The sequence below is a fragment of the Betta splendens genome, chromosome 6 (genome assembly GCF_900634795.4).
Source record: "Betta splendens chromosome 6, fBetSpl5.4, whole genome shotgun sequence".
Taxonomy (NCBI): Eukaryota; Metazoa; Chordata; class Actinopteri; order Anabantiformes; family Osphronemidae; genus Betta; species Betta splendens.
Genome location: NC_040886.2, coordinates 2861558 through 2887628, shown reverse-complemented (window position 1 = coordinate 2887628; position 26071 = coordinate 2861558). Strand labels below are relative to the sequence as shown.

General features: G+C 46.2%; 1 protein-coding gene across 4 annotated transcripts in view; it reads right to left on the bottom strand.

The window, feature by feature from the left end:
• Nucleotides 1-26071, bottom strand: part of LOC114856774 (polypeptide N-acetylgalactosaminyltransferase 18-like) — a 126237-nt gene that overhangs the window by 38001 nt on the left and 62165 nt on the right. For all 4 annotated transcript variants that reach the window (XM_029152481.3, XM_029152478.3, XM_029152480.3 and 1 more), the window contains exons 2-8: nt 24616-24823; nt 24364-24530; nt 22805-22991; nt 17001-17198; nt 15284-15398; nt 4634-4819; nt 4043-4180 (exon numbers count right to left, since the gene is read on the bottom strand). In XM_029152481.3, coding sequence (XP_029008314.1) covers nt 4043-4180; nt 4634-4819; nt 15284-15398; nt 17001-17198; nt 22805-22991; nt 24364-24530; nt 24616-24823 — 1199 coding nt within the window. The remainder of the gene's footprint in view (nt 1-4042; nt 4181-4633; nt 4820-15283; nt 15399-17000; nt 17199-22804; nt 22992-24363; nt 24531-24615; nt 24824-26071) is intronic.

The window sequence follows — 26071 nt, the reverse complement described above, 5'->3', positions numbered from 1 at the left end:
CAGTGATACCTGGAGAGGCTTGATTGGGAGGAACGGCCTCCCTGATCTGAACCCGAATGGTGTTATGTTATTGGACTTCTGTGCTAGGCACAGTTTGGCCATAACTAACACCATGTTCGAACATAAGGGTGTCCATCAGTGCACATGGCACCAGGACACCCTAGGCCGGAGGTCGATGATAGACTTTGTAGTCGTTTCACCTGACCTTCGGCCATATGTTTTGGACACTCGGGTGAAGAAAGGGGCTGAGCTGTCAACTGATCACCACCTGGTGGTGAGTAGGATCCGCTGGGAGAGAAGGAGGCTGGAACGACTTGGCAGGCCCAAACGTATTGTGAGGGTCTGTTGGGAACGCCTGGCTGAACCCTCTGTCAGACGGACCTTTAACTCACACCTCCGGGAGAGCTTCGACCAGATTCCGAGGGAGGTGGGAGACATAGAGTCCGAGTGGACCATGTTCTCCGTCTTCATTGTCAACGCGGCCGTTCGGAGCTGTGGACGCAGGGTCTCCGGTGCCTGTCGTGGTGGTAATCCCCGAACCCCGTGGTGGACGCCGGAGGTAAGGGACGCCATCAAGCTGAAGAAGAAGTCCTACCAGGTATGGTTGACCTGTAGGACTCCTGAGGCAGCTGATGGGTACCGGCAGGCCAAGCGTGCTGCAGCCCGTGCCGTTGCGGAGGCAAAAACTCGGGCTTAGGAGGAGTTCGGGGAGGCCATGGAGGAGGACTATCGCTCGGCCTCAAAGAGATTCTGGCAAACCGTCCGGCGCCTCAGGAGGGGGAAGCAGTTCTTTACCAACTCTGTTTTCAGTGGAGGTGGGGAGCTGTTGACCTCAACTGGGGATGTTATCGGACGGTGGAAGGAGTACTTTGAGGATCTCCTCTGACCCCTCCGACATGCCTTCTGCTGAGGAAGCAGAGGCAGGGGACTCAGAGGCGGACTCGCCCATCACCCAGGCTGAGGTCACCGAGGTAGTTGGTAAGCTCCTCGGTGGCAGAGCAGCGGGGGTGGATGAGATCCGTCCTGAGTACCTCAAGTCTCTGGATGTTGTGGGGCTGTCTTGGGTGACACGCCTCTGCAACATCGCGTGGAGAAGGGGGACAGTTCCTCTGGACTGGACAACCGGGGTGGTTGTCCCTCTTTACAAAAAGGGGGACAGGAGAGTGTGTTCCAACTATAGGGGGATCACACTTCTCAGCCTCCCTGGGAAAGTCTATGCCAGGGTACTGGAGAGGAGAATTCGGCCGATAGTCGAACCTCGGTTACAGGAGGAACAATGTGGTTTTCGGCCTGGTCGTGGAACGCTGGACCAGCTTTATACCCTCAGCAGGGTGCTTGAGGGTTTGTGGGAGTTTGCCCAACCAGTCTTCATGTGCTTTGTGGATCTGGAGAAGGCATTCGACCGCGTCCCTCGTGACATCCTGTGGGGGGTGCTCCGGGAGTATGGAGTCCAGGGCCCTTTGCTAAGGGCTGTTCGGTCTCTGTACAACCGGAGCAGGAGCTTGGTTCGCATTGCCAGCAATAAGTCAGACCGGTTCCCGGTGCATGTTGGACTTCGGCAGGGCTGCCCTTTGTCACCGGTTCTGTTCATTATTTTTATGGACAGAATTTCTAGGCGCAGCCAGGGGCCGGAGGGGGTCTGGTTTGAGGACCACAGGATAGCATCTCTGCTTTTTGCAGATGATGTTGTCCTGTTGGCTTCGTCAGGCCAGGACCTCCAGCGTGCGCTGGTGCGGTTTGCAGCTGAGTGTGAAGCGGCTGGGATGAGAATCAGTTCCTCCAAATCTGAGGCCATGGTTCTCGACCGGAAAAAGGTGGTTTGCTCTCTCCAGGTTGGAGAAGAGTTCCTGCCTCAAGTGGAGGAGTTTAAGTATCTTGGGGTCTTGTTCACGAGTGAGGGAAGGAGGGAGCGTGAGTTTTGACAGACGGATCGGTGCGGCGGCTGCAGTAATGTGGTCGGTGTATCGGTCCGTCGTGGTGAAGAGGGAGCTGAGCCGAAAGGCAAAGCTCTCAATTTACCGGTCAATCTACGTTCCTACCCTCACCTATGGTCATGAGCTTTGGGTCATGACCGAAAGGGCAAGGTCACGGATACAAGCGGCTGAATGAGCTTCCTCCGCAGGGTGGCTGGGCGCTCCCTTAGAGATAAGGTGAGGAGCTCTGTCACCCGGGAGGAGCTCGGAGTAGAGTCGCTGCTCCTCCACATCGAGAGGAGCCAGCTGAGGTGGCTCGGGCATCTAGTTCGGATGCCTCCTGGACGCCTCCCTGGGGAGGTGTTCCGGGCATGTCCCACCGGTAGGAGGCCCCGAGGAAGACCTAGGACTCGCTGGAGAGACTACGTCTCTCGGCTGGCCTGGGAACGTCTTGGGGTCCCACCGGAAGAGCTGGAGGAAGTGTCCGGGGAGAGGGAAGTCTGGAACTCTCTGCTTAGACTGCTGCCCCCGCGACCCGGCCCCGGATAAGCGGATGAAAATGGATGGATGGATGTAATATATGTGTGTTACAGGTAGACATGAACAGTCGGACCTCAGATACGCCGTAGTGCATTAGAGGCTTCTAATCAAAGCTGCCCCACCTGGTGGTTAAAACGAGACTAGCGTCCTGATTTTTTCAGCCCGCTGCAGGATTAAAAGTTCTTAGTCAGTGACGGCCCCCTTGCACTGTGGCGACGCAACCATACTGCAGTGAAAACACTAGTCACTTTGAACTGCTACCACTGTAATATATAAAAAAAAAAACAAAGGCCCGGTCTCTCAGAACTCTGCTCTGTTTTTCCCTTTTCAGTAATTTGCAGAAACTGACATATTTTTTACGCAGCTCAAAACATCTGTTCAGTACTTTTCCTCAGCTTAATTACCTAACTTCAGTATGATAAATGATGTTAGTGATATATGCACTAAATAGTACCAGTGGGCCAGCTCTAATAGTCATGTGATATTCTCTCGTAGGCCAAATAATAATTGAGATACCGATGCTATTTTTCGAAAATTAAAATTAAAAGACTGCTCCCACTGAGATAGGCTTATAAAATGCAGTCAACAACAGCTTTTCAGGAGTAGAAGTATGAGCTGATCACCACCTACAGGTCATAAAGACATAACACATACTGTGATGACACATACTATCATGACAAATGGCAACAAATCGCAGTAGAGGCTGACACTTTTAAATGCTACAACTGTAACGGTCTGTTGATATCAGTTGCTGGTTGTGATGAATCCACCGTAAAACCACTAACAAATGTTGACCTGTGACCTCATCAGTTGACTAGAATATTTTAGATTTCATGCATCATCAGTATCATCAACATAATTGACAGCTGTTTACAGTACAAAAATGCAGATAAACATGAATAAAACTCACTACAAGCCTGTGACCAAATGCAAATTTTCAATATAATAAACTCAGAAAGTACTGCTTGGAAACAAAAAACTCAAAATTTAGGACTAAAAATAAAAATGGAAAAGCATTCAGTTGTGGAAACATAATATAAACAAAACATGCATCCTTTAAAGGAAGAAATTACAAATTGGAATTAATATTATTAATATATTAGGATAGTAGATAGAAGTATGATGTATTTGTTCTCCATGAAAACAGAGACACGGTAACTGCTTAAGAACATAAGTCTAAATACTGTTGCTCTTTGACAAGAGAAAATGCATTCACACCTTTTCTAAGCTGCCACAACAAAAGCACATTAATGTTTGAAAGGGCAAAGGAGTGTCTTGTTCCTATTTCATAATGAACTGTAATCCTCCTCAATAGTTTATGTTTATCTCTCAGGAGTTCTGGAATCTATGTGTAGTAAACAGTTTTGGGCTGTAGTGGTAAAGTGTACAGGGTAGAGTCTCTCAAATTGTGGACTAGGATTCAGTCTTCTAAGCCTCTTATATTGTACCAGTGATTTAACTATGGTAAACGGTCTGCACTCATAGAAGACTTTTCTACTTTGTTACTGGGGGGAAGTGAACCACAGATCCTAAAATATGTATTATATTAACACCTGAATTCTATGAATTGCAGTAAAAACTCAACTCACAACACCATAGGCGACTGTATCACTGTAGGATCTTAGCTCAGGATAGATGTTGGAGAGGAACCAGCTAAATGGACGACAGTGAAGTCTGGACCGCAGGGCCTTCCTCTCAGAAATGTCCCCAATGTTTATTCCTGAGTTCTAAAAAGATACAAACAGACACAAATTTTCAACTGTGGAGCAGTGGAATAAGTGCAAGAGTTAGAACAAGAAGTGTTGTGGGTCCATTCACGATTACAGCATGCTTAGAAATACACTGCAGCAATGTGTGAACAGGTGTAAGTAATTAGGTGAGTCAAGCCATTTTATCCTGCGTGGGCTGTGGGTAATGTAGGCTGGAACCCACAACAGCTCCAGCACCCTGGACAAGTTCTTAGATTGTATTAAACAAAATAACTGCACAAGACTGTGTTGTGTGTTTTGTCCTACTTTTACAACTTTAACAACAAAAAAACTTTAAGCATCCACTGGACCCTCCACCACTGTTTGAAACAGAGCTGACAGCACCTTACCATATTCTAACTATCCAGTGGACCACTATGGCACTTACTGTATGGGTGCTAAGACACATGCTCCTACATATTTTCTGTTTACCTGCAGTGGAACATTCCAGGCCATGTAGACATGACTCTTGTACTGGTCCATCCAGACCTCAGCCACCCTCAGAGCGTTGCGCCGCACGTTGGCCGTCAGGCTGTCTGTGTATGGTTTGTGGGCACGCTCAATGTGGGCAATCCTGGAGCAGGGCAGGACCTCCACACTGCCTCCACACTGCCACACCTTTAAAACAAAGAGTGTACAGACCACCAACATAAAGGTATCGATATTGTCAGTGCCTGCCAGGTGTATCCTTCTATGCTAAACTAATTCCCAACTCTGGCTGAGAGGTAGATTACGGTAGGACTCACAGGAACACACTGGTACTACCCACTATGCTATTGCTATTTTTACCAGTACACTCCTTTGTTGATGGTAAAAACTGTCAAATATGTCTACACAAGCCTAGCACCATGAAATATGAAATAAAGGTTTGGCTTTTGCACAGCTGTGCATATGTGCCTCCTACAGTACAGGTCTACATGTATAAATATCTACAGGTAAGCATGGGTGGATCACAGATACTGTACTGTATGTGATACATTGACATTTCAATGCTTTCGGTGCCTACATCTCAAACACTTTAGTTGCATTATTATAGCCCTCGGCTTGCATCCATGTTTTGCATTCTTTCAGTGCAGGTCTTCACCTGATAGTTCTTGTAATTTCATGTTTTTTTCTTCCAATTCATCTACGTGCACTAATCACATCTTCTAAAACTAAGATTTTTGTACGTCATTATAGGTAATAACACTAATACTTTAGTTACAGTGGCACCTGTCAGGGATAAGATATGTTAAATAGATGAACAGATGAAACTCCAAATATTACATTTCACAGTAGAACCTTTATTTGTTAGTGGGTTGAATTCCAGTCCAGGAACACGAAAAGCAATAAAAAAAAATTGTGTTGCCTCCAACACTTTGGACTTTGCAGCTGCAATAAGATGCTTAGCATGAAACGCCATGTTTCTGTTCTATGTGTAGTGACTGCACTGAATCAAAATTCTATCACTTCATCATTTTTCATTTCATCACTAATCTTTGAACTGCTTCTATAAATCTTGTATAGAACATGTTTGAACTGATAATTTTGCCTCAGCAGCACATGTTTTCAGGCTTTTCTCGTTTCCATAATGGAACTGAAAGAAATTCTGCAACAGGCCTATGTTCTGTGTCCTACCAGAACTAGAGAAAGCCGATCTGAGCAGCATCCTATTTTCTCTCCATTCCACTCCTTGAGTTTGTTGATGCGCTTCCGCTATAATCCTTTCTCGCCCCCTGTCCTGTATATGTTCAAAGTAAAAAACTACTGCACAATAGCAGTAGAACTGTTAAACTGGCCTGGTGCCCAAGCAGGAGCACAGGCTAGAGCCAAAGTCTGAGATAGTACATGCTCACCTCAGAAGTACCTTTATGTCTTCTATAAAAGATTTACAACAGAGTTGAAGTAGAAGGAGCTATTCTTCGAGTATAACTAGCTACTGTATGTGTGAGCCTGTGGGTGTGCAGAGCAAGATAGTGAGACAAGGAGAGAGGGAGACAAGGAAAAAGCACATGGCCAAAGGAAAAGAAAGAGAAGTAATCCAGAAAGAGTGTCAAACATAAAACTGAGAAGGCGAAGGGATAAAGAACAATTTGAGTTAAAGTGAGATAAATAAAAAGACGATAAAGCAAATGAAATACAGTAAAGGAGGCGGGACAATTACAGCTTCTCCTCGCCCTTTACAAAAGCCAATTTGTTGTTGTGTGATCTTCATGTTAAACAAAAAGTCTGTTTGTTGTATTGACATCCAGGCAATATTATCAATCATCAAATCTCAGTCAGAGACCTGTGTTTTAAAAAGTGGTAATGTCAAAATAAGGGGCAGACAAAATAAAGTTATAATGCCTGTTGAGAAATAAATATGCACAATATCAGTACTTCATCAAACCAATCTTTATCAACAGAGTGCTGGGTGTGCAGGCTTATAGGTATATGCAGTGCTTCTGCAGAAACTGGGAAGATATACAGAATATAAAAAAAAATCACATTTCTGATATGGAAAAAGTTCCTCTGTATGGTATGAAGGAAACAGAAATACAGTACATACAGAAAAACGATCAAACTAGCACTGCTGGCATAATCTAAAATAAAGGTCTTAGAAGCACTTTTTCCAGAGAAAGAAATATTTGTGTCAGTTGTGTTTAGAGTAAAATAACCAGATTATTAATCATTTTATATTTAATATGGAAAAATGTCCCCATGCATTTATAGCAAACCAAATGTGTGAAGGAATACACAACAAGCTCGACAGTGTAGTAGCTTAAACCAGTTCATTTCAGTTTAGCAATCGTTGCACAGGGCATCTGATCTGCAGCTCTGTGTGTAACTCTCCACAAGTGCATAGGCTAAAGCATGATGTGCACAGAGCACTGTGAGAGTTTGATGTAGGTCCGAAAAAACATGAGCTACCAGGGCTGGGACCTCCTGCAGAGAAAACTGCCTGTCCGTGACTAGGCTGCTATGCTGTGCTGAATAAGCCATCAAGTCTTGTCTGTGCTAATGTCAACAGGTGTGGAGGCCAATTGTCTTTTCAGAAAGGGCTTATATGGAACTACCTGCTAAAAAAAACTTAATAATAGTGAATAACCCATGTGAACCTTTGATCAGCAGCACTCGCAGTCACTGCACTGTGAGAAACAGGAGGAAGCCATTATTGGGCTAATACTTGAAATTCAAGCTTGAAGGAAGTCAAGACTGACCCTGCATGAAGGTGTCAGAGACAGACATATTACTGAGAGTCAACTGAAATGTGCAGGACAAAATAGGATTTTATTTTAACTTTAAAATTTTGACATCATATAATTTTCTTTTAAGTCATTTTAAACATAACATTTTAAGTATCATTGTCAATACTCAAAATACCCAGTACTACTCTCGCTGTACTGGATGACTTGCACCTGTTGGAACAGAGGTGGAGGCAAAGAAAAAGCGAAATGTAACTCTGACTAATACAAAAAGTGCAATTCTTTTAGTTGACATTTTACATAACGTTTTTTTGGATGTTATTTGCTGTTCTATGCAACGCTGCAGTGGCCCCAAAGTGCAGTGTTTCACATTTCAAGCACCAGGCAGGATGACATCAGACACTTCACTGTTACAGTACTGTATGTGCATGTGAATGTTTACAGAGCCCACCTCTACAACCAAGCAGCTAGTTTAAGGCCAAATCATTGAATCCACAGAGGCAGTGGGTTGGTGTAGTTTCCTGACAATTCCTGACAGGTTGGGAAACATGAATATTGTATTTTTAGACTGTCAAATCTCTGCATTTTTGTTGTGTTTTTTGTGCCATTTCTTGTTTTATTTTATAGTTATTTCCGGATTGTTCGCCACCATGTTAAATTCCAGTTTTACTTCCTGTTACATGATTCATCAGCTGTCATCAATTGTAATTGGCCTTGGTATTCAGTTCTCAGTACTCACCTCATGCCTTTGTCAGATTGTTGTGAGTTCTCTCTTCTTTCCAGTGTTTATGTTGTTGTGCCTTGTATCCAACCATAGCTAGAGTCTTGACTCTCCTTTGGCATGCCCTCCTGTACCGTGGCAGAGCTTACCTTGTACTGACCCAGCCTGTTTTTGACCTCCATTTTTGCCTACTCCTTTTGTACTTACTCTGTCTGCTTTTGTGCCTCGACCTCTACTTGTACCCTGCATAACGAGTTGCTCATTAAAACAAACTGTTTTATATACTGTGTCAGTTGAAATGTGGTTGAGTGTAAACATGGTTGAGGACTAGAGACACCTGAGGTGCTGAGACATTTCACATGATACTATTCCCTCCAAGTCTAAAATAAGATGGTGGTTTTGTCTGGTAATGTGCTACTACAGTATATAGTTTTAATTATTTATTGCCCGTCACTGATTTGGATTTACAGATGTTCATTGGTAATCACATAGAGACTCAGACAATAACAGTTGATAGGACATGTCTGTCAGAAATGATTAATTTCTGAACAACCATGATGTTGAGGTCTGTAAAATTAAAGTAAGATATGAAACCTGCCCCTGTGTTTTGTTGATTAGCAGTTAATTCTTTTTGTCTCTGTCATGTGTATTTATTCTGCAGCTTGCTGATATCTGCAGGAATTTCTTCTAGTAGAGAGGAGTAGAGGGATGAGACCTGGTGTGAGGCACAACTAACTATCAGCTCCTGACATCTGAAGACAATAGAAGGAAAGTTAATGGCATAGCTGCACTTTTTTTCTTCGGTACAGAGGGCACAGCACAGTAATCACCCAGCCATCTCATCTTTAGACCTTGTGTCACCCATTGTCTAAAGCTGTCCATTAACTCTGAACTTGACATGGTCAAGCCTGAGAGACTTAAGCATTTTAAGAATAGTGATGTACAGTATTCGTTACCAATGGGCTCAAATCAACCTGAGGTTTGATAATCAGCCCACACCTTTATGGTGTGATACCAATTGTCACGGAACGGCAGATGAACGGACCCACATGCACAGCGAGGACTCGGTAGACAGTGGATATGATTAAAGAAGTATTTAATGACAGACTCCAGGTCACAAAACGGTCCAGGTCATTCACAGGAAGGCACAGATTAATAACACCACAGGGGTTAGGCGAATTCGGGTCCGAGGACAGGCGGGAGTCAAAACCAGAAAGGGCTCAGATCACAGGAACAGAATCGGCGGGCGTAGACAGGTCCAGAAACGAGCAGAGTTCAGTAACAGAGTGACTTACGAGGGTGGTCAGGATCAGACGAGAAGCAAAGATCAAAAACGTAACAGGGTCGATAACGGGGTAAGCTGAACAAGACGAATGCTGGAGCGTGAGAACAATGAATCAGTAAACAACGATCTGGCGGAGAACTGATGTGACAGGTGGTGGTTAAATACACGGAGTAGATCACTGATACAAAACAGGTGAGTGTAATGAGGACCGGGAGTGAAGCGGGAACTGCTGTGGTGTGATGAGAAACGGAAGTGCTTACAAAGTAAAACCGGAAACTGGGATCAAAAACAGAAGAGTCCTTTCAAAATAAAACCAAGAACGAAAACCTGACAGTACCCCTCCCTCTAGGGCGTCTTCCACGGCGCCCACGGAAGCCCCCCTCCCCAAACCAGGGCGGGCGGAGGGCGGTCTCAGGAGGAGGGACCGAATCCCCCCTCCCGCAAGGCAAACAAGCAGGGTGGGCGGAGGGAGGACTGGAGGAGGGTCAAAACGAGAGTCCAGGGGTCCCTCACGAGGGTGGTGGCAGGAGAGTCCACCACGACGGCTGGCGAGGTCCGGGAGAGCAGAGCTGAGCCCAGCCCCCTCCCCGACGGAGATGCTCCGGGGATCCCAGTATCGCGGCGGACGACGATGGCAGAGACCGCGCCATCGTCGCGGCAGGAGGGGACGTACCCCAGGCGAACGGCCGTGGCGGTGGCGGAGTCGAGGCGGACGGCGCCGGAGGAGGCAGCGCCATCCAATCACCAGGAGAAGCCGAGGGCGAGGCCACCAGTCCGGCAGCCGAGACCAGGACGAGGCAGGAACCAGCGGCGTCCTCCTTGGACCACCGCGACGAGGAACCGATGCAGGTGCGGCCAGAGCCGGGCCGCCAGGAACCGATGCAGGTGCGGCCAGAGCCGGGCCGCCAGGAACCGATGCAGGTGCAGCGGGGGCTGCGACGGGAACGACCCCCTCCTGGAGGCCCGCCGGGACTGCGACGGACGCGACCCCCTCCTGGAGGTCCGCCGGGACTGCGACGGGCGCGACCCCCTCCTGGGGGTCGACAGGAACTACGGCGGGCGCGACCCCCTCCTGGGGGTCGACAGGAACTACGGCGGGCGCGACCCCCTCCTGGAGGTCCGCCGGGACTGCGACGGGCGCGACCCCCTCCTGGGGGTCCGCCGGGACTGCGGCGGGCGCGACCCCCTCCTGGGGGTCCGCCGGGACTGCGGCGGGGCGCGACCCCCTCCTGGGGGTCCGCCGGGACTGCGGCTGGCGCGACCCCCTCCTGGAGGTCCGCCGGGACTGCGGCTGGCGCGACCCCCTCCTGGAGGTCCGCCGGGACTGCGACGGGCGCGACCCCCTCCTGGGGGTCCGCCGGGACTGCGGCGGGCGCGACCCCCTCCTGGGGGTCCGCCGGGACTGCGGCGGGCGCGACCCCCTCCTGGGGGTCCGCCGGGACTGCGGCGGGCGCGACCCCCTCCTGGGGGTCCGCCGGGACTGCGGCTGGCGCGACCCCCTCCTGGGGGTCCGCCGGGACTGCGGCTGGCGCGACCCCCTCCTGGAGGTCCGCCGGGACTGCGGCTGGCGCGGCCTCCTCCTGGAGGTGCGCGGGGACTGCGGCTGGCGCGACCTCCTCCTGGAGGTGCGCGGGGACTGCAGCTGGCGCGACCTCCTCCTGGAGGTGCGCGGGGACTGCAGCTGGCGCGACCTCTTCCTGGAGGTGCGCGGGGACTGCAGCTGGCGCGACCTCCTCCTGGAGGTGCGCGGGGACTGCAGCTGGCGCGACCTCCTCCTGGAGGTGCGCGGGGACTGCAGCTGGCGCGACCTCCTCCTGGAGGTGCGCGGGGACTGCAGCTGGCGCGACCTCCTCCTGGAGGTGCGCGGGGACTGCAGCTGGCGCCGCCTCCTCCTGGAGGCCGGCGGGCGCTGCGGCTCCGAGGGTGACAGGAACTGGAACGGCCGCAACATGGCCGACAGGGACAGGAACAGGGACTGGAACGGCCGCAACTTGGCCGACAGGGACTGGAGCGGCATCTACTTGGCCGACAGGGACTGGAACGGCATTTACTTGGCCGACAGGGACTGGAACGGCATCTACTTGGCCGACAGGGACTGGAACGGCATCTACTTGGCCGACAGGGACTGGAACGGCATCTACTTGGCCGACAGGGACTGGAACGGCATCTACTTGGCCGACAGGGACTGGAACGGCATCTACTTGGCCGACAGGGACTGGAACGGCATCTACTTGGCCGACAGGGTCTGGAACGGCATCTACTTGGCCGACAGGGTCTGGAACGGCATCTACTTGGCCGACAGGGTCTGGAACGGCATCTACTTGGCCGACAGGGTCTGGAACGGCATCTACTTGGCCGACAGGGACTGGAACGGCATCTACTTGGCCGACAGGGACTGGAACGGCATCTACTTGGCCGACAGGGACTGGAACGGCATCTACTTGGCCGACAGGGACTGGAACGGCATCTACTTGGCCGACAGGGACGGGAACGGCATCTACTTGGCCGACAGGGACGGGAACGGCATCTACTTGGCCGACAGGGACGGGAACGGCATCTACTTGGCCGACAGGGACGGGAACGGCATCTACTTGGCCGACAGGGACGGGAACGGCATCTACTCTGGAGCTGGCATGGCTACTTGCCGCTGCCGAGCTCGACGGAGCAGACGTCGGGCCTGATCGGGTGTGCATAGCACCTGTACGACAGGTGGTGCCCTCTGGTTGGGACACGACCTGCGCGTGACCGGACTGAACTGGAACCTGGACAGGAACGTGACCCGACTGAACTGGAACCTGGACAGGAACGTGACCCGACTGAACTGGAACCTGGACAGGAACGTGACCCGACTGAACTGGAACCTGGACAGGAACGTGACCCGACTGAACTGGAACGTGACCCGACTGAACTGGAACCTGGACAGCTCGCGGCTGGACTGGAGACTGGACAGCTCGCGGCTGGACTGGAGACTGGACAGCTCGCGGCTGGACTGGAGACTGGACAGCTCGCGGCTGGACTGGAGACTGGACAGCTCGCGGCTGGACTGGAGACTGGACAGCTCGCGGCTGGACTGGAGACTGGACAGCTCGCGGCTGGACTGGAGACTGAACAGCTCGCGGCTGGACTGGAGACTGAACAGCTCGCGGCTGGACTGGAGACTGAACAGCTCGCGGCTGGACTGGAGACTGAACAGCTCGCGACTGGACTGGAGACTGAACAGCTCGCGGCTGGACTGGAGACTGAACAGCTCGCGGCTGGACTGGAGACTGAACAGCTCGCGGCTGGACTGGAGACTGAACAGCTCGCGGCTGGACTGGAGACTGAACAGCTCGCGGCTGGACTGGAGACTGAACAGCTCGCGGCTGGACTGGAGACTGAACAGCTCGCGACTGGACTGGAGACTGAACTGGGCTCGGCTGGACTGGAGACTGAACTGGGCTCGGCTGGACTGGAGACTGAACTGGGCTCGGCTGGACTGGAGACTGAACTGGGCTCGGCTGGACTGGAGACTGAACTGGGCTCGACTGAACTGGGCTCGACTGAACTGGGCTCGACTGAACTGGGCTCGACTGAACTGGAGACTGAACTGGGCTCGACTGGGCTGGAGACTGAACTGGGCTCGACTGGGCTGGAGACTGAACTGGGCTCGACTGGACTGGAGACTGAACTGGGCTCGACTGGACTGGAGACTGAACTGGGCTCGACTGGACTGGAGACTGAACTGGGCTCGACTGGACTGGAACGTGGACTAGACTCGACTGAACTGAGACCTGAACTGGGCTCGACTGGACTGGGCTCGACTGGACTGGGGCTGGAACCTGAACGTGACAGGGCTGCACTAGAGCGTGAGCGTGGCGAGGCTGAACGGCGACTGGAGCCTGAGCGGAGCATGACTGAGCTGGGGACTGGGCAAAACACGACTGAGCTGGGGACTGGGCAAAACACGACTGAGCTGGGGACTGGGCAAAACACGACTGAGCTGGGGACTGGGCAAAACACGACTGAGCTGGGGACGGGGCAAAACACGACTGAGCTGGGGACTGAACAGCTCGCGTCTGAACTGGAGACGGGGGACCGCATGAATGCAGGGAATCCTCCCAGCGGAACAAACATGGAGCTGGGCAGGTTGATGCAGACACAACGGTCCGACGGGGCGGGGAGAAGGAAACCGAAACCTTCGGCGGTGCGACCGGCACTGGCGTGGTGCGGAGCGCGTCGCTTAGTTCATCAGACCTAGCGCACAGTCGCTCATAGAGGCGACGAACACTGGGAAGCTCTAACACACTGTCATCGTCCTCCAGCGTCAATATCGCCACCTCCACGGCGCTGCGCTGGTTCTTCGGGGTAACCGCCCGTCGGTAATCCTCCGCGAGGATCTTAAAATAAACTCGTAGCTCGCTAGGTAGCTCGGCACAGGTGAACTCCATGCTCCCTCGGGTGGATTATACTCGCCGTTAAAAAAAAGGAGCGAGAAAAACAGTCACTGACCTGACCGGAGGCTGAGTGCTGGCTGGGTCCAAGTCTGGCCAGATCGTTCTGTCACGGAACGGCAGATGAACGGACCCACATGCACAGCGAGGACTCGGTAGACAGTGGATATGATTAAAGAAGTATTTAATGACAGACTCCAGGTCACAAAACGGTCCAGGTCATTCACAGGAAGGCACAGATTAATAACACCACAGGGGTTAGGCGAATTCGGGTCCGAGGACAGGCGGGAGTCAAAACCAGAAAGGGCTCAGATCACAGGAACAGAATCGGCGGGCGTAGACAGGTCCAGAAACGAGCAGAGTTCAGTAACAGAGTGACTTACGAGGGTGGTCAGGATCAGACGAGAAGCAAAGATCAAAAACGTAACAGGGTCGATAACGGGGTAAGCTGAACAAGACGAATGCTGGAGCGTGAGAACAATGAATCAGTAAACAACGATCTGGCGGAGAACTGATGTGACAGGTGGTGGTTAAATACACGGAGTAGATCACTGATACAAAACAGGTGAGTGTAATGAGGACCGGGAGTGAAGCGGGAACTGCTGTGGTGTGATGAGAAACGGAAGTGCTTACAAAGTAAAACCGGAAACTGGGATCAAAAACAGAAGAGTCCTTTCAAAATAAAACCAAGAACGAAAACCTGACACCAATACTAAACACCAATACTAAACTGTAAGTCAGACTTCCTCCTGTGTGACTCCTGCACTTTTTTGCATTTTTAAACAGATTATGCTATGAACAGCTTTTGCTCAGCCTTACGACTCTCAAAGCCATGAAATACATAGGGTAACAATTAATATTGTAACTCCTGTGATTGCTAAATACAATCACAAACCATTAGCCAATCACAGGAACAGTGTTATCTGTTGTTGTTGCATAACTAGTAATCAGCTCAGCTGACACGATCCATCCATCCATTTTCCAAACCGCTGAATCCCATATGCGGGGTCGCGGGGGTGCTGGAGCCTATCCCAGCTGGCTATGGGCGAGAGGCAAGGTACACCCTGGACAGGTCACCAGCCCATCACAGGGCAACACAGAGACAAAAAAACATTCACACACACACTCACACCTACGGGCAATGGAGAGAAGCCAATCAACCTAATGCACGTCTTTAGACTGTGGGAGGAAGCCGGAGAACCCGGAGAGAACCCACGCGAACACGGGGAGAACATGCAAACTCCACACAGAAAGGAACCAGAACCTCACTGTGAGGCGACGGTGCTACCCACTGCACCACCGTGCCGCCCGCTGACACAATCCAAACTGAATAAATTAACTGAATAAATAATTAAGATTCCCTTCTGTCCAAGGAAAGGTCTTTAGAATATTTCAATAAACACTGACAAATGCTGATGACACATTCATATGCCATTCATATGTTGTGCACTGTGCTGTAGACGTGTCTTGAATAGGACTCACTCTGATGCCGAGCTCCACGTTTTCTCCACCATAAACTTCCATGCCTTCATCTAGAAGGCCAATCTCCTCAAAGTACCTCCTGTCAACCACGAAGCAGCCAATAATAGAGGGGCTCCTAAAATAAGCAAACAAAAAAAAATAAGAGGCTATACAAAGCAAACATGAAATTAGCCCAGTTAGCCTAGAAGAGCTGTTTATTTACAGGCTGCCAACTAGAGGGTTTAGCCTGTAGGCATCTGCCTTTAATGAACGTACAAATGTAAGAACCATACAGTACATTATACTTTCAAATTATGCCTTTATTCTAAACACAAGAAAATCAGGGCAGTTTGAGAAAATCAGACATAAGCAATCAGATCGTCAAACTGAATCAACAGGAGTGAAAAATAACTCCTATTAGTATTCAGGTTGTCAGCCCCACACATCTCAGCCTATCAATATGAAATACAGCACCACTGCAGTCACATCTTGTTTAGGTGATTTTTTTCTCCCTGTGGATACACACACTTGCAAGCAGCTAGAAATGCTGAACCTCAAAAATGGTGATAAAAGGATGGATCTCCCACCACAAGCTGGAAGCATATTTTCTTCCTCAAAATAACAACAAAACAGTATCCCACAGTATCTTAACATCCCAGTAAATGCATGTGTTTATATTTTAGTAATATGATGCTGTGTTTTTGACCACTTTACTCAACTATAGTTTCCTGTGTCCTGTATCCTGCACCGTGGCAAAATAAATGCAACTTGTTGCTAACATTATAAATGCATATGTGATGCATGATTTACAGTATAACAGGTTGTGCTATACAGTATAATGAAAGAACTGACTAAGGCAATTGTTAAAACTTGTGATCAAAATTAGGAAAATAATAATATTAGTATTGTAATTTATATTTTGTATTGTATTGTAGTACTGTATAACCTAAACAGCTACAGTACAACTTTACACCCGCACATTGAAGGTAGCTTCTGTATTATGCTTAGCCACTGAAATCTAATGTTGTTATAAACTAGTCTTTGGGATACAAATCTATACCTACAAAGGCCAACATATAAGCTCATAGCATGACAGTTCCTCCTATTATTTTGTTCAGTCTTGTCTTCGTCATTGGTGTTACATCATTTCCTGTCTGGTTTCCTGTCTTGTGTTTTCTGTTCCATCATGCCAACACTTACATTGGGTATCAAAGGATAAAGGACATAAACATGAGGTGTTGCACTACCAACTGCCCCAGATACAGTATGTCCTCGTTTTCTCAGAACATCAATCAAATGGCAATTCTGCAGTGAATTACAGTACTCACGTGCTGCCCTCTGAATATTGTGTACATATAGTGTACAGTAATGTAGCCTTTCACTTCAATTCTCCCATCTGCAAAGAATATTACTTCTGTTTTCCATATACATTAAAAAATCAATAAACAATAACTTGTTATTATACCTAATATTAATAGTATAATTATAATTTCCAACTACTTAAATTGCTGTAACAAAAGCAATTTACTTTGTAGGACTATAGAATCCTAGGATGTAAAACAATAATCCAATAAAGAGTATTTGGTTTCTTAAGGTGCCACAACTGTAACCAGGCATGATGACAGGTACATCTTTCATCAACATCAGAAGTAGCCTAATAAACTAACCAAGCATCAATATTTGACCCTTTGGGAAGCATGTTGGTACCATATACAGACGTTTTAGTAAGCATTGATACCTGATTGGTGCTGTCTGGTTGTGTTGTGTCCACCACGACTTGGGTGGGTTGAGATATCGACACCACAGCTCCCAGTCAAAGCCCTGAGCAGACAGTGGGTACTCTTCAACCTCAAAGGTGTCATATTTAATATTGTCAAAGGAGGGAGACACCACGCGAGTCCGGTCCTCCTTTATTCGCTGCAGGATGGGTTCTGCCCTGTGAGATGACACATCATAAAGGCAATAATGCATTGCTTTACAACAAACAAAACAAATATTAGCTTCTTTTCAAGAATATTTAGTAATAAAATCTGATGAGCATCAAACTGCATGATTGACCTATATACTCTAAGTAATGGATCAACTCATCTTTTTCTGTCCAAAACTGTGATGATGCTGACAAGTATATTACTGTATACAGTAATTCATGTCTGAACTGAACCCATGAGTTTGTGCTGTGATTCTGACAACTACGGCCTTCATCCGTCCCTCCCGGTAAAGTCAAGTGCAAAGCTGCTTTGGCAGTTGTCTGTACATCCATCCAGGTTGGGATGGATGTCCAACAGTGTGTACAAAAGTTTCAGGCTTCCATCTAAGATAAATTCTAAAATTTAAAATAGAAAATAAGCTCTAAAAACTAATAGAAGTTGACAAACTCTAAAATGATCCACACTGTTTCCGACTCTATAGTGCTGACCCATGAAATGTCCATAAAAGACAAAATTTAGTATTATTATGCTATATACAGTACTTTATTTTTTATAGGTTTTTAAGGTTTGGTCTGTCTATTTTATGTCTGCTATTACCTGTAATCATTTTCTTTTTTGCTTCTTTACATTGAAGTTGTACTGTAGCCCATATTGTAGTTGTTCATGTAGTCCATGAAATCTGTTTAATTTTCCAGAAATCCAAATATACTAACATGTTGATCTCACATTCTCATTCTCACATTCTGTGCATGTGAACATATGAGGAGCACAAATGTTGGCAGCAAGGACTACAGATTATTATGATTACATTCTGGCACAAAACAGACTATTATTTGTGGTTGACTCAAAATAGACAATGTAGCAGATAATTACAATGTATGGCAGAGAAATGTACATGGCTCTCGCATAGTCAGTGCATTGTGGGTAATTATATATCAATTTCTCAATTTTCACTAAAAGCCCTAAATGTACAAAGGAGTGTGTGGGTTTCAATGAATAGGAAAAAAAGAACAAAGGAAGATGTGTAAAAAGAAGAAAGAGAAAATGTATCATTTTCAGTAAAATAATTAAAACAGTTGAAATGTTTTAGAGAGGAGAACATGTTTATTTCCATCTGCGCTCTTTTGTATCTCAGCCAAGAATGATTTTATTAGTCATAGGCTAATACCCACTCAGTGGCAGCATGTGGGAGGCTTGTGCAAGTCCCTCTGAGTGTGTGTAGAGAGTAAAAAACACAGATTTTATGGCTGAAATGAATTTTTGTTTTGTTTTGTATTTGTATTGGGGACGTTATGTGTGGATCAAACTTTAGGATTAGGTGTTCAGGTGGGATTGGGGAGGTTAGAAAAAGAGTTGGAGAATGCATAATTTCAACAAGAGTCCTAACTAAACCAGCAGTTCTGTGCGTGTAGGTGTGTGTGCAGAGTAAGAGGCTGGAGTGGGCGGATATGTAGAAGGGTTAAGAATCTCCTGAGTGTCTCTTATCTAATCTTTCATAGAGCAGCAAGAAATGGTATTTTTTGGATGCAGCCCTGAGCTGTGTCTTTGTGTGTGCACAATGGCAGGACAGCAAAGTCCCATACACAAGATGGTACCTGCCAGTGATTTTGAAGGATACCAGTGTGTGTGTGTGCGTGTGTGTGTGTGTGTGTGTGTGTGTGTGTGTGTGTGTGTGTGTGTGTGTGTGTGTGTGTGTTCATATTCCTGTGATTTTCAGCCTGTCAAAATGATTAACATGTACAGAGCCCGGCTGTTGTAACAGAGTGCTTGAACGTGGGGACCCTGAGGTGATAGAGTGTCTATGGCAGCTGGAGAGACATGTGTTTAAAAGAAAACAACTCTCGGTTTCTGTCAGTAAGGCTGTGGCAAAAGGATAAGCTGGCATGATAGATTGAATGGAGCAGGCATGATAATGAGGTAAGTAATTAACTGCTCCCATTACCAGTAAGTAATGGACTCATTTAGGAGATATTTCCTTGGCATGACACATGATTGGTATTAGTATGAACACTCTCAAAAGGTTAGGAGTGAGTGGGACTTGGAAAAAAAAGGTTTGCTCTGGAACCTGGAACTAGTGTAAGGGGCTGTAAGTGTGGACACACTCTGTCAACCTGGACTTGACTCTGCCAGCCTAAACTGTTTGAAGGACGTTTCCTCCCAGTCAGTTTGCACGAGTCCAAAAGCAAATATTTTAACCTTGTAAAAAAGTCTATTTATAAATAGTGAAAAAAACAGTGCATGGTCTAAAAGGCTTTTGAGGTACTGTACAAGTGCTGGAGTTAATCCTTCTCATTACTGTTGGTACTGTGATGCGTGCATGCGTGCGTGGTGAAAGGCTGGAGTAGGTGGGTGGATGCCAGTGTAATGAATACTGCTTCATTAGATGAACAAAAAATTGTCTTGCTATTACAGTATTTCTTATTGATCCAAAAGTGTTCACCTACAGTAATGAAATAGTGCAGCATTGCACATGCATCTTCTCAGATGCATGTGCATGTGAGAGTGTCCCATCTCAGCAACTTCAGGCAGCTGCATCTGGATTTGACAGTGTGATGTTAGCAGCTTGTCTTTCAGTTCAGTCCCTGCCCTGTGTGTTCCATGTCTGTTTTTTTCAACCTCTCAACAGCTTGACATGCTCAATCATTCTCACCTGTTTCCTCAGCAGCTCAGCATTTGAGTCCATTCTCAAGCTGCCAGATTGTCGATTGTCATTCTACTAACCAATGTTTTGATTTCTCCCCAGTAACCTGCCTCTACAGAGTGCCTCTTCTGTGCCACCTCCTCTGTCCAGGATCACGTAACCTGTTGAAATTGACTCTGTCCATGTTTGTCTACAGTATATAATATTTAGCTAAGTCTGATTTCATGATTTCAAGAAGATTATTGATTAGGGAGAATACATTCATGTCTCAGGACTTGCCCTCCAATTGTATTTTCTTCCTTATTGGTTTAGAGGTGATTTTGGTTCTTGCTTGGTTTTTAATAATACAGCGTGTGCTTAGGAAAGTGGATCTCAGGTCTCTGAGACCCCGATTTTCGGTAATCGAGTCCCAAACTCTCTCATCTGCCCCAGCCTCTCTCGCTACTGACCGTTAACTACTGCACAGGAGCAGGAACCATTTGATTCTATACACCAGATCACATTCTTACCTGCAATCATCATTCGACTGTTTCCACCACCCTATAACCTTCCCACACAGCATCGCTGAAAGATCAGCAATTAAAGTACAGTGATTGAATTAAGACCCTAACACCATTCTGTCTGATTTCTTTCATATTCATCCTCTATATTTCCGAGACAGTTCCTTTAAACGTTCACAACTTCTCTACCTGATACCGCTAATATAATAGAAAAATGTTCATTTGCCATGGAAGAGGTTTGTTGGAATAACTACTGATGGAGCACGATCAATGACAGGGAGAAAAAATGGACTGGTGGCCCTTGTTAAAAAAAAACTGGAAGAGGAGGGTGTGGAGGAGGCTATTGCTCTGCACTGTATTATCCATCAGCAGACCCTTTGCAGCAAATGCCTCAAGTTTGACAATGTGATGTCTGTCGTTGTGAAATGCATCAACCAAATCCGATCCAGGGGCTTAAAGCACCGAAGGTTCCGTGCATTTTTAGAGGAAATGGAGTCAGAATATGGGGATGTGCTCTACTTCACAGAGGTACGTTGGCTCAGCAGGGCAAACTAATACGTTTCCCCTGCTGAGCCAACGTAAAGAGATTTTTTGAACTGAGGGAAAAAGTGAAAGTCTTCATGGAGAATGATGGGGTGGCTGTTCCTGTGCTAAGCGACCCCAAATGACTCATGGACTTGGCTTTTCTTGTTGATATCACATATGAGCTTAATATTCTGAACAAGAAGTTACAAGGCCAGGGGCAACTTGTCAGTGCTGCATATGACAACATTAGAGCATTCTCCACAAAGCTTGTCTTATGGAAAGCCCAGCTCTCTCAGAAAAACCTGTGCCATTTCCCAACATGCAAGGCACTCATGGATGCAGGCACACCATTCAGTGATAAAAAGTATGTTGATGCCATTTTGAAGCTACAGGAGGAATTTGATCACAGATTCTCAGACTTCAAGACGCACAGAGCCACATTTCAAATTTTTGCAGACCCCTTCTCATTTGATGTGCAAGATGCCCCACCTGTGCTTCAAATGGAGCTCATTGACCTGCAGTGCAACTCTGAACTCAAAGCCAAGTTCAGGGATGTGAGCGGAAAAGCAGACAAGCTTGGGCAGTTTTTGAGAGAATTGACCCCCGGCTTCCCTGAACTTTCGCGAATGTTCAAGCGCACCATGTGCCTTTTTGGGAGCACATACTTATGCGAAAAGCTCTTTTCCACCTTGAACTTCAATAAGTCCAAGTACAGGTCCAGAATTACTGATGATCATCTTCAAGCCATACTGAGGGTCTCAACTGCTTCCTCCCTCAAGCCAAATGTGGCTCAGCTATGCGAGAAGAAGCGCTGCCAGGTCTCTAGCAGCAAGATGTAGGCAAGAGAGGCCATGTTCAGAAGAGCAGTTCATGTTCTTCAATGTTCCACTTACGTTCAGGACAATTCATGTTCAGAAGAAAGCTTAAAGAACTGTTAATACAGACATTTGAATCCTAATTATTATAATTATTATTATTATTTTATTTACTTATTACTGATTGATTGATTGATTTTCTTATTAATTTCTCATTTATTTTCTTCTAATTTGTTTATTTATTTTTTTATATTATTTTGTGTTAAAAATAAAAAATAAAGACATTTGAGAAGATTAAAATTATTTAAAAGTTTTTCTTGTGGAAACCTGATGCGGCCCAGCCTCACCCCGACTCTGCCTCCAGCGGCCCCCATGTAAATTGAGTTTGAGACCCCTGATTTAGAGGGATTCCAAAAAAGGCTGTAGGTGTGGCACATGTGCCCAGAAACAGCCCGACATCACAGTTTAGGAAGATGGTAACGTAACACTCCTCACACTGCCACCATCCCAGGCTCCACCACAACACATCATGATAATCAATGAGTGTCACAGAAGCGAAGCAGAGCTGAGATTTGAAACAGAAGAGTGTCATTGCAGCTGTGAGGTGTTTAAGGACAGCAAAAAGTATTGTAGGCCTAACCTTTTCAAGGTGAAAAACTAAAAGGTAATCAGTACAACAGGGGGAAAAAAGCAGAAACAAAATCCATGACGGGACCATAGCTGTACAGCTGTACAGCTGCCTTGGTGGCTAATCCAAACAAATGCAAATAAGAACCCAGGAAAGAGAAAACTATTTTGAGAATAACCCACTTCCTACAGAAAAACTGCTGGTTGCCTTAATTTTTAAACAACTGGCAAATTGCTAAATGATTCCAATTTATTCCACTGTAGATTGTGAAAATGTTGTCCTGTCGTAACATTGTCAGACTTTGCATAAATATATCAGGGTATATCATGGGTTTAGTATATTAATAAGACAACATGCATAAGAAGCTTGCTTAAAGATTAATATAACATTTTCTCCACTGTAGACTACTACCACATGTCATCTGGGACCAACTTTGTGAAGCCGCCGGTGTAGATTTCCTGGATCATGCTTTAGTTATTTGGCATCAAGAAAACTGTCTGCTCACCATCCATTGTTGAACTCCACATGTGCATCAAACAGAGCCACCACAGGGGCTGAAGCAGCCCTCCAGCCACTGACTCTGGACCTGATCAGTCCCTCCTGCTTGTCATGGTGGACCACCTTTATGAAGTCTGGCCCATGCTGAGAGTTGGTCTCCTCCACAATGCTCTGCAGGTGCTCCTTCAATTCCACTGGGGAGACACACACACACGCTTAGCAAAAATCCTGCAACATTGATTCTATTTGCAATCCCCCCCTGCTCCACAGGACAAAGCTTTTACTTTGTGTATTGTTTATTATTGTAGTGTTTCTGGAAACTCGATAGTCAGAGTTTACATTATTATTACTGTTCTTGTTGTGTCTATATGTTATATGTACATATACAGTAACATATATTTAAACTAGCTGACTTTTGGCAAATCACATCAAGCTCAAAACTAGTTCCACTTCTACATTAGCACGTTTCCCTCACAGGTATTCTCCATGCGCCGCAACAGTAAAACACACAAGACACATTTCACAGAGCAGCAGCCAGAGCTGGTCCCAGATTTAGGACCATAGTCAAACTGTTTCCTGAAACCCAAGGTTGTGATGTTTCGATATTTGTAAGGCCTGAATGGATCCACCTCTGGTGTGGTATTTATATTAAAATGTTATTCCGTATAAGAAAATTGTTTTATCTAGTTGATGAACCGCTTGACTGCATGCACACACACTTTCTAATTCCAGTCCGGTGATATCGGACTCATCTGATCACCTTCACCCTACAAGTCAGCATCATCGTTTTTTGGATATTGCACTAAACAGAATCTGTGTAAAATAAAAGATTTGCTTTAAGGTTTCATTTAGTCAGAAATTGCTCAACTTGAAAACAGTTATTCATAGGTAATGCTACAATTATGGGTGAAAAGATTGCCCAATATTTAAAACAAATTCTTTTACTAAGGGAGGCATCCTCAAAGACACAGCAGAAGTGTTAACAGGTTTAGAAGTGGTTCAATCAGAGGACATTATTGGCATTATTAAGGTAGTGTAAGGGAATGCAGCTAGTTAATGTTTGTAAATGCCGTGATGTTCATTGGTTTCTATTGTACCGTCTGACTTAGATCTATGCTGTATAATTCACAATCTGTGCTGTGGCCAGTGCTTTTACAATGCTCCTTTCAGCTGTTTAAAGCTCCCCCTCGAGCTGAGGTGCTCAAACACCCCAGCTGGCAGTGCAGTCGTCGTAAAACATTAGTTTAAACCCTGTGATGAGAGATCTATGGTCTTATTGTTCCTTGTGCCTTTTGAACCCGCCAACTACTCACTACTTATCTTAGAGACACAAAGGATTTTTTATGCTAAACACAGCTAACATAAATGTTACTCAACATTTTTATTTAATGCCTGAAGATAAGATAGTAAAATCAGTCTTACTAAGTTGTTGGTTAAATAAATAATCTATCCCAATATACAGCAGTACTGTATACAAAAGTATAAACAACAACAAATAAAATGACAAAAGACTCTTCTTTTACAAGGCTTCTTTTGAATATGACTTGAATTAACAAGGTTTCTTACGGCTGCTGCTGTGATCGTCCACCAGGATGATCTCTTTGAGCAGGTGCGCTGGTGTTCTGTGGATGGCTGTGTGAATGGAGCGCAACAATACTGACAAGGCCTCGTTGACAAAGATGAAGATGACACTGAGCTGTGGAAGGTCTGACGAGTAGGACATGTTCCTGCAGCTGAAGAAAATAGATGTTAGAGACCTCCCTTGGTTAGATGAAAACGTCCCATATACTTTATCAATTTATAGGATGGTAGACTAACCCGTCTGGTCGTAAATCTGGGATGGGACGAGTTAGGGAAATGCGGTCACTAAGGTAACTGTTGTAGCCATGATAACAGAACTTCTTGAGGGCAACTCTTCGACTCTCAGGGCCCAGGTCATGACCCCAGTGTTTGAACAGTGAGGAGGCTTGATCTGAGACCAAATCTGACGGAGACACAGTATCTTCACCGTTCTTCTGAGGGGTTTCTGTAGATGGACATAGAGATGGGGAAGTGCTGGTGAGTTACACCCAAACTGTAATTGTTATTGTTGTTAAAGATTTTCTCTTAGCCCCATGACACAAATGCTGTGGCAGCTACCTCATGTTAAACTGTAGAGAAATGCAATGACAAACTTCCTTCAGCCCCTTTCAGAGAGCTATCAGAAAATGAGTAAGTAGAGAGTAATAGTAAGTATTTAAGCAATACAGAGAAACAAGTACAAAGCAAAATAACCTGGAAAATACCTCATTCTGGCAGCAATGTTGCGTCTGCAGAGGTGGAGACAAATCTGTAAACATGCCCTGTTCTTTGTTCACTTTTTTTAAATCGCTGCTGTAGCGTCCAATATGCACTACGACCTCCTATGCATAAAGAAAAACACATCTGAGGCCTGAGGGGTATGGCACAGAACCATGATAAGATTAGGTTTCCAATATATCCTGTTTAAACGAAAGCTTGACTTGGTTGTACAAAAGCAGGATGAAGTTACAATTAAGAATCATTCTGTTACCTGTTTTATTAAAAAAAAAAAAAACTTCACAGATGAAGTTTACTTGTATGATCCAGAGTGCAGGCCAGATGATTTACACAGAGTGGACGAAGCTGTCACAGCCGAAAGACGCCCGCAATGAGTTGACATCTAGGCGGCCGACAGTGGGGAGACTCAACAGCAGCACTGCTTACAGGAGGTTTTAATTATTATTATTGAATATCATGTGGTTTTCAGTGATTTTTCAGCATTTCCATTAGTGTCTATTGCATGAACTAGAGTGCGTGACGTCACAGCTAGAGTGAGGGCACGTTTTTTTAAGATAGAATTGTTTTTTTAATCTGTAACTATAGCCACAGTTTTCACTCTATCAACTTAATTTTTTTATCTCGTTTGTAGTCATACTTGTCTTCTTTCTCTACCTCAAAGCAGAGATCCAGAATTTCCCCTATCCACTCTAATGATAATTTGCGCCAGGCATCTGGGGAAAACCGCAGAAGGAAACACATTTTGAAATAGTGAGTGTGACCGCAGTCTTTAGTCATCAAACATAAAATTCAAATTAGTTGCTCATTGAAGCCTTGGGATTCATAAATTGAAGTTATTTCTGTGATAACTATTATGGTTTTGCTGGGATAAGTCTATTTATCAGCGTTGAAACTCTGCTTTTACCGAGCAGAGTGAGCCTGATTTTCCCGCCTTTTGTCTCAATGGCAATGGCGCAGCTGCAGATTTGACTGACAG